Source organism: Nomascus leucogenys, chromosome 19, assembly GCF_006542625.1.
Source record: "Nomascus leucogenys isolate Asia chromosome 19, Asia_NLE_v1, whole genome shotgun sequence".
Lineage (NCBI taxonomy): Eukaryota > Metazoa > Chordata > Mammalia > Primates > Hylobatidae > Nomascus > Nomascus leucogenys.
The window spans coordinates 58,228,355-58,238,116 of NC_044399.1; the positions used below are offsets into that span (position 1 = coordinate 58,228,355).

Below are 9,762 nucleotides of genomic sequence, written 5' to 3' on the forward strand. Positions count from 1 at the left end.
TGAAAATGTAATCAAACTACATTGTAATAAGTTAAAATGTTTCTTACCTGTGACATTTGCAAAAATTCTAAGTCTTGACTGCATGCTTTATTGTCAATATAGCTTTATTGTCAAGCTATGAAAAAATAAGCAATTTCATATATATTGCTGGTAGGAATGCAAATTGGTACAACCCTTATGGAGGGAAATTTGGTAATACCTAACAAATCTATATGTGTGTTCACCCTCTGACCCAGAAATCCCAGTTCCAGGAATTTATCCTAAGCTAGATGTATCGCCTAGCATAAGCTGAACTCGAAAGAGATACATGCATGTGACTGTTCATGACAGTAGTATTTGTAATAGTAAAATATTGGACACAACCTAATGGCCATGTTGGGAGGCTGGTGGAATATATGGTACATACTGGAATATTCTGCAGTTGGAAAAAAATAAAGATCTCTGAACCGATATAGTACTATTTTCAGGACATATAATTAAGTAAAAAAATCAAAATGCAAAAAACATGTATAGTAGGTTATCTTGTGCAAGAATAAAAGAAAATAAGAATATATTTTCTCAAAAAGAAACAAAGGATATTAAACTAATAAATTTGGTTACCTACAGGAATGACAGAAATGGGATAGAAAGGGTAGGGGAAGGGGATGGGACCTCTCTGAGTACATCTTTTCATATAGTTTTGACTTTTGAACCATGTTAATGTTTTACATATTGAAAAAACTTAGTAAAAAGCAAGAACGGAAGAAACACAAACAAATACAGACACACTTAACTGTATGCCAACTAGGTTATATAATTACACAAAGAGAACAAAAAAAAATTCAAGTGATTTTGAACACAATATTTTGATTATACATCCTGAGTGGGATATATTCTAAAGGACGGAAGAATGGCAAAGGAAGTTTGAACTTCATTTGTTGTTGGTGGTATTGTTATAGCAATTCCAGTACTGTGTTGTATGTATTGTAGGATTCAGTAAGTGAGTAAATTCATTGATGTGTCTGTAACCCACATTTGCACTGTAGGTGAAGGACAATACAAATATGGAACGAAAGGAGATGAAAAAATATAATTCTACCTAAATTAAAGATAACTTTATAAATTTATTGGGTGTTTTTAAAAAAGAAAACTACGTTTATTAGTTTTGTCACTGAAAGGGCCTAGACAATAACACTTCAGCAGCAACAAGCATTCCTAGCACCTGGACCTGGGTTTCTAAATAACACTCCCCTATCAATGGAAGCCTTGAAGAAACAGCTGATTCCAGGTTTGGGATAGAGGAAATACAAGGTTAGCTGGGAAAATCTTGTACCATGAAGTTTAAAAGTGCTTAAAAATTGATAGGGCCACACAAGTCACCTTAAAGAGGCTCTCACTGTAATAACTTGGGCATCAAAATGAAAAATAACAGGCCTGGATTACAACACACAGATTAATAAGAGTCCATAAGTGAATTTCTTTTCTTTTCTTTGCTTTTGAGACAGGGTCTCACTATATTGCCCAAGCTGGTCTCCAACTCCTGGGTTTAAGCTATCCTCCCTGCTTAGCCTCCCATATATGAATTTCATATGAAAAAGATAAGACAAAAAGGAGTGGGGAGTTCAGTTAAATATTTTTTTAAGTAGGGGAAAAAAGGGAATCTCTTTTTTATGGAGGAAACCCAACTGACAATAGCAGAAGGAAGAAGGAATGATAGAAAAATCACCATCTTACAATCACCATGGTAAAAATTTAGGCAAGAAATATCAGTGGATGCTAAAAATCACTGGGAAAAAGGGTAATCACACAGTCTCACAGTATCTCCCTATGGATAATTTATAAACCACGTGGGGAAGGTACCTTCACAAGGGAAAAAAGTCAGGCAGCCACCACCTTCACCAAATTATCAAATTTGGCATCACCAACTAGGGGATTCATGAACATTACTGTTTGTTGTTCATACACAAAAACCAGCTGAAGATGTTCATTGACACAAAAGAAACAAACAAAAAGCCAAGAGAACTATTCTTGATGAAAAGAGATTAAAGAAGGCCGGGCGCCGTGGCTCACGCCTGTAATCCCAGCACTTTGGGAGGCTGAGGCGGGTGGATCACGAGGTCAGGAGATCGAGACCATCCTGGCTAACACAGTGAAATCCCGTCTCTACTAAAAATACAAAAAATTAGCCAGGCGTGGTTGCGGGCGCCTGTGGTACCAGCTACTCGGGAGGCTGAGGAAGGAGAATGGCGTGAACCCAGGAGGCGGAGCTTGCAGTGAGCGGAGATTGCACCACTGCACTCCAGCCTGGGCAAGAAAGTGAGACTCCGCCTCAAAAAAAAAAAAAAAAGAAAAGAGATTAAAGAGACAGGACAAATAAATGCAATGTGTGGTCTCTGATAAATCTAATAAGCAATGACTGAAGAAATGAACAAAATAATAAAAAGTCAATTTATTTAATTCACAACATTAGCAGATGAAAGGAGTAAGTCACACAATCATCTCAATAAGTACAGAAAAAGCATTAGATGAATTTCAACATCCGCTTCTCATTTTAAAAAATCTCTTAGCAAATTTAGAATAAAGGTTTCTTAATCTCATAGAGCTTATCTACAAAAAAAGCCATTAGCAAACAGCACAATTACTGATGAGAAGTTAAACATTTTCCTTTTTTTTTTGAGACAGAGTCTGGCTCTGTCACTCAGGCTGGAGTACGGTGGTGCAACCTCGGCTTAACTGCAAACTCCACCTCCCAGGTTCAAGCAATTCTCCTGCCTCAACCTCCCGAACAGCTGGGATTACAGGCAACCACCATCACATCTGGCTAAGTTTTGTATTTTTGTAGAGATAGGGTTTCACCATGTTGGTGAGGCTGGTCTCAAACTCCTGACCTCGGGTGATGCACCCACCTCAGCCTCCCAAAGTGCTAGGATTACAGGTGTGAGCCACCACGTCCAACCTAACATTTTCCTTTTGAACTTGGGAATAACATAAGAATACCATCTTTGGTATCATCACCTCTTTGAAAAAAAAAAAAAAATTGTTGTGCAGGCACCAGCTGGCACAGTAAGATAAGAAAAAGAAATAAAAGGTATACAGATTGAAGAGGAAGTAACAACACCGTCATTATCGGCAGGATTATGTGTGTTAGGTTGGTGCAAAAGTGAGTGCTATTTTGCCGTTGCTTTGTTACAAAGCCATATAGCACTAATCCAGACTTGAGCCTGGATTCTCTATTTTATTTTTTAAAAGGTCAGTTGGAACAACGCTATGTGCGTTAGCTCTTCTGGTGGGAGCATTAAACAGCATTGAAAGTAATGGCAAAAACAGCAATCACTTTTGCACCAACCTAATAGAAAACCCAAAAGAATATATAAATTATTAAAATTTTTTAGTTGAGTTCAAAACCAACACAAAATTCATTTTATTTCTATATATCAATAACAAACATTTTCAAAATAAAAATTTTAAAACCCACTTGCCACACAACAAAAATATCTAAACCTAGGAATAAATTGAACAAAATATGTCCATGCCTGCAACAGAGAAAACTTTGAGAGGCATTAAAGATCTAAATACATGGTCATGACTTGAGAGACTCAATATTGTAAAGATGTCTATTTTCCCCAACTTGATTCATAGAATTCAAAGCAATCTCTATCAAAATCCCAACAGGTTTTCTCCAGTGGAAATTGCCAAGCTGATAGTACAATTTACACAGAGATTCAAAGCCAAGGCACTTCTGAAGAAGAGGAAAAAATAGGAAGACTTCTTTTCTCAAAAACAGAAGTTAATATAAAGCTACAGAATTAAGACAATGGGTTATTGGCCCTGAGATAGATAAATGGACTAATAGAGCAAAAAAGAGAACTGACACAGATAGAAACATGCATGAATCTTTAATGTACAAACAGAGGTAGCTCTTCACAGTGGTAGGGAAACAACCGATTGTTCAATAAATGGTACTGAGACAACTGGGTCTCTGCATTTAAAAAAATGAGGGGCTGGGCTCATACCTGTAATCCCAACGCTTTGGAAGGCCAAGACAGGAAGATTGCTTGAGCCCAGGAGTTCGAGACTAGCCTGGGCAACATGGTGAAACTCCTTCTCTACAAAAAATACTAAAATTAGCCAGGCGTGGTGGCATGAGCCTGAACACAATATTTTGATTATATAACCTGAGTGGGTGTGTGGTCCCAGCTACTTGGGAGGCTGAGGTGGGAGGATTACTTGAGCCTGGGAGGTTGAGGCTACAGTGAGCCATAATTGCACCACTGTCCTCTGTCCTAGATGACAGAGTGAGACTCTATCTCAAAAAGAACTAATAATGACAACATTGGGTTCCTCTCATATACTATTCATAGAAGTCAATCCCAGATGTAGGGTGATTGACTTAAACGAGAAAAGTAAATTTATAAAGCTTTTAGAAGGAAATATAGGATATCTTCATGACCTCAAGGTAGGAGAGGAGTTCTTTAAGATACAAAGAGCATAAACCATAAAGGAAGAAAGAATAAGGGCCGGGCACAGTGGCTCACACCCTGTAATCCCAGCTCTTTGGGAGGCCGAGGCAGGCGGATCACTTAAGATCAGGAATTTGAGACCAGCCTGGCCAACATAGTGAAACCCCATCTCTACTAAAAATATAAAAATTAGCCAGGCATGGCAGCAGGCACCTGTAATCCCAGCTACTCAGGAGGCTGAGGCAGGAGAATCGCTTGAACCTGGGGGGCAGAGGTTGCAGTGAGCCGAGACCAAGCCACTGCACTGCAGCCTGGGTGACAGAGCCAGACTCTGTCTCCAAAAAAAAAAAAAAAAAAAAATAGAGAACATACAAATGGACAATGGTGGGACCACATATGATAACAGAACTCTGAGCCACAATCTGCAATCGGCCAGGCCAGAGAACCAAACTGCAGCCTCTGCAGCAATCAGCCCAGAGTGGTCAGGTTTGGTTAATGACTGCCATCTTCTCTACTTTTTGCTCTGCTTCCAACTCAGGACCACTCAGAGAAAGCCAGATACACTCCCAACTGGATAACTTCAGATGCCCTGCCTCTAGTCAGCTGGTCCCTGATACCAACAACCTCCAACCAGAGCAGATCTGAAGATTTCCCTTTTTTCCACTGTGAAGCTTTCCCACTCCCCTGCCTGCCTTTGAATCTTGGCCAAACATAAGTTATGTCTCGCTACAGCAAGCTCTGAATAAATAGCCTCTGTTTGTCCTCATTTGGGTGGTCTACATTTATTTACACAGAATTAAGCATTTTGCTCATCAAAAGTCCCCATAGAGTAGGAGGACAAGCTTCAGAGTGGAAGAAGATACTTGTCATATATGTAACCTCCAAAGAGCTAGTACACAGCATATATGGAGAACTCCTAAAAAATCAATAGGAAAAAGACTTGAACAGGCACTTCACAAAAGAGAAACTCAAAAAATTGATATGAAAACACTCCTTGGCCTCATTAGTAATCAAGGAAATACAATCATCCTGTGCAGAAGGCATAGCAAGCATCGTCATTCTCCCCCACGGCTCAGAGTGGTAACTGACTTGCCCCAGAGGAGCCTCAAGCCTGGGCTCAGATCCTAGACAGGCCGAGGACTCTGTCCCATGCCTCCTCCTCTCTCTCTGGGGAGTCAAGGGCAAGTGCCTTCTCACTCCAGACCCCGTCCTCTCATCTGGAGAAGATGAAAGATCATCTTTAAGGCCCTTTTCAGTTCAAAAGATTCTGCCTTCCTACGCAAAGGGAGAGCCAATGATGGGAAGAAGAGGGGCAGAGAGGGATTGTGGCAGAGTCACAATCTACCCACAGTCATTAATGTTGGGGGGAATGGAAAGCCCTGGCTGGTTGCCCACTCAGTTCAATGGAAGCTCAGCACTCTGTTTAGTAGCACTAAAGAATGTAGGCAATCTTTTAGAATTTATCATTGGAAATGTCTTCCTTTGTCCTTCAAAAACAAAACAAAGTTCATAAATGGTAATAGTAATGATCAAAATGTGCATAGTAGTAGTATTTCCATTTTAAGGACGAAAAAAATCGAGGTCCAGGGAGGTGGAAGAACTTGCCCAAAGCCACAAAGCACAAACAACTAGAATCCAGGTTTTTTTTTTTTTTGTACCATGGTGCTGCTGCCCGACTGCACTTCTTTCCTATCCCAAGATCTGCCTCGCTCCCGGCAGCCTTTGGGACATGTAACCCTGTGTAGGCATCCTCTGCATCCCATTCCACAGGAGGCAAACCAGCCTTCTTATTCTTGAACGGTACGCTTTGTGCTTTATCTCATCAAAAGCACACACTCCTCTTGCACACCCCTTGCCTAAGCAACATGGGACACCAGCGGGGCTAAACCATTGGTTGTCCTCTGAGCAAAAGGCACGCTTACCTTGCCCCAGAAGCAGCAGCAGCTCCAGGAGGAAAATGCCTGGCTGCAGCCCCATGCCAGAATGCTCCAGGTGACTCGGGCCTCTGGAAGAGCTGCTCCAGCAGACGGATGGGCTATCACACCTCCTCCTGCTTTTATGCTCCTCTGTGTTCTGATAGAGCACCTGTCATAAATTTTACTGTGTTCACCTTTGAAAGGGGGTAGTGGCAGGCTGTAAATGATAAATATTAACATTTAGGCGGAAGAGTTCTTAAGGCAGATGAGTCAATGATGGGTAGCATGTTCTAGTCATAGACACTGACAGACCAGGGCCGCATAGCTGCCTCCATACAGCCTTCCATGATGGTGGGTGCCCGGAAATTGCCGGTGTTCGGGTCTGCTGGGAAGAACACGGGCCTGGGAATCCCAGGTGCTGGTCGGAATTCCAAATCAGCCACAGCTGTGGGAACTTGGGTGTATCCCTTAACGTGGTCTCAGCTTTCTCAGCTGTAAGCCAGGAGATCAAAAGTACCTTGTAACAAGTGTAAACCATAAACCTACCTCCAAATGTGAAACGTGTTCCCACTGTGTCTCAGAAGCTCTGCTAGGTTCCCTGGTTTGCATGACACAGAGAGGTTTGTTTCTGTTCCCCCATCTCCAAACCCATGGGTGGCCAGTTGTGTTGGACAGATGTGCACACCATAGATTTGTTGTCTGCATGTTGAATTCAGAGATACAAGCCAGAGAGGTGGAACCAAGTTTGACAAAATCAGCCGTTTCCTTTGGGTAAACTAAGTCAGGAATGCTGGGCTGGGTCTAAGCTGGGCAGACAGAGCTGGCATTTAAAGCCTGAGTGACAAATACCCTTGAGAGTAGAATTTATATTTTTTACACAAATATCAAGAAACAATTGCCTTGGTTGATAGGAACAAATATATTTAAATTATCCTTGCTTTCTGGGCACGCTTGTGGGTGTGAGGCTGGGATCCTGACTTCTAAGGTCTAGCTAAGACTCTGGGCTGGTTCCCATGACCCAACCTCAGATCCTGATCTCCTGGCTGACCCTCTTTTCTCATATTTAAAAATCACAGCCAGGCACAGTGGCTCACACCTGTGATCCTAGCACTTTGGGAGGCTAAAGAAGGAAGATCACTCGAACCCAGGAGTTTGAAAACCAGCCTGGGCAACCCCATCTCTATAAAAAATAAAAAAAAATTAGCCAGGTGTGGTGGCATGCATCTGTAGTCCCAGCTACTTGGGAGGCTGAGGCAAGAGGACTGCTTGAGCCCGAGAGTTCAAGGTTGCAGTGAGCTATGATTTCACCACTGCACTCCAGCCTAGATAAAGCAAGATTTCATCTCAATTAAAAAAAAATTTTTTTTAAATTAGAGTTAAAACCTCTATTGTCTTGAGTAGAAAGTGAAGACAAAGTGGGTGGCCCTTTGTTCCTGAATCTCTGGTTTTAGGATGTTGTCTCCCTTTCTCAACTGCTCAGAAAATGTGTGACATGTGGGTCACCACTGATTTAGCCAATGCCAAAGGCTTAGCCTAAGCCTCAGGACTGTAGGGGGGGTATTGGGACATGCCAGAGGTGTGTGGACACTGAGACACTTAGTCCAGCTGGCCATCAGCTAGTTCCAGAGCCTAGAAGAGGGCAGCACACACAGACACAGAAAAGGAAGAAGAAAATATACCCAAGGACAACTGAGCACAGATGCCCCTGGACATGCAGACACTTGTCAACTTTACCAAACTGCCCCCAAGTTCAATGAGAAGCCAGAGCTGCTGTCCCACTACTAAGGATGTCAGGAGTTCACCCAGCTCCATGCCAGCTTTGAGGAGCAGCTTTGAGGAGCATCACTGAACTTGCCTGGGCTGAATAGGCCAAGGTCCCCACTCATATGTAGGCCAGCTGAAGGAGGGATGGGAAGGACATGGGGCAGGGGCAGAAGTAAGTTGGTTCCATGCTCTAGGTACTCGCTCCATCTCACTGCTTCTCTCCAGGACTACCACAGCCCAACTGGGCTACCATCCTTCCTCTAACCTCTTTCACATTTGGAAAAATTGAGAAATGCCTTAAAAACATTTAGAATTTTGGGAAGGCATTTTGGTATGGGATAGACTGGATGTCCTTTTAGGTAGAATAAATCTCTGAGTTCCATCCATGCATCAGGGAATCCTCATCAACCGTGAGGCTGTAGGGGAAGCAACATTTCTTAGACACTCTTTTTAAAAATTTTTTTGAAAAATAGAGATGAGGTCTCACTATACTGCCTAGGCTGGTCTTGAACTCTTGGGCTCAATCAATTCTCCCACCTTGGCCTCCCAAAGTGCTGCGTTTACAGGCATGAGCCACGTCGCCCAGGCTCTTGGCACCCTTACAGCATCGCAGCTTAACTGGCACCTACTATCCATGTGGTCTAGTAGCAGCTATGAAAACAAGGGGAAAGTCGTCTGAAGTCAAAGGCTTCATCACTTCTCCATAAACTTTTGTTCTCTACTTTTGCTAGAAAATGTCCTAAAAGGACATGTCCTATAAAAGGGGATGAGAAATATTCTCCATTTCAGATTTTAGCAATAATCACCCAGGTGCTCCTTTTGGGAAAGGCAAAGGCCCCTGAATTAGCATCTTTCAGGGATGGTAGCACATGCCTTGCTCAGAGGTTTCTTGGCCACTGAAAAAGCTAAGCATTCAGGCCAGGCGTGGTGGCTCATGCCTGTAATCCCAGCACTTTGGGAGGCTGAGGCGGGTGGATCACAAGGTCAGGAGATCGAGACCATCCTAGCTAACACGGTGAAACCCCATCTCTACTAAAAGTACAAAAAATTAGCCAAGCGTGGTGGCGGGCGCCTGTAGTCCAAGCTACTTGGGAGGCTGAGGCAGGAGAATGGCATGAACCCAGGAGGCAGAACTTGCAGTGAGCCGAGATTGCGCCACTGCACTCCAGCCTGGGCGACAGAGCAAGGCTCCGTTTCAAAAAAACAAAACAAAACAAAACAAAAAAACACAGCTGAGCATTCGCTGTTGTCTAAGAATCCACAGGGAGGTGCTAGACTAAGCTCCTGGCACAGAGCCCACGTGGATTAAAGCAGTGCGGGCCTTCCAAGAGTATTTTTCCAAACTGGGGGTTTACAACCCATTATTATCCCATCAATTTGATTTGGTTAATGATCAGCCCATTTAAAAAAATGAAATCGAATGTAAAATATCTGAGGACATAGCAATATAATAAGGGTAAGTAACATATCCGGAAAACTTTTGTTTCAGCTACATGTAGTGATGCAGTATGTTTTTCTTAATGTGGGTCACAGTAAAAAAAAAAAAAAAAAACTGAAAACCACCACAACTTTAGAGAGTAATAGATCCACAAAGAAATCCCTAGACTTTGAGAAAAATAAAACAGGTTCATTTTTCCTTCTGG

The 9,762-nt window shown here is 42.4% G+C and overlaps 1 protein-coding gene across 2 annotated transcripts in view; it reads right to left on the reverse strand.

Annotated features, from left to right (window-relative positions):
* Positions 1–6,465, reverse strand: part of PLB1 (phospholipase B1) — a 154,208-nt gene extending 147,743 nt beyond the window's left edge. Inside the window, exon 1 of one of the 2 annotated variants that reach the window (XM_030799599.1) lies at positions 6,362–6,465. In XM_030799599.1, the coding sequence (XP_030655459.1) occupies positions 6,362–6,416 (55 nt within the window). In that variant the 5' untranslated portion in view covers positions 6,417–6,465. The remainder of the gene's footprint in view (positions 1–6,361) is intronic. The other variant, XM_030799600.1, reaches the window with a different exon arrangement.
* Positions 6,466–9,762: the final 3,297 nt, after the last annotated feature.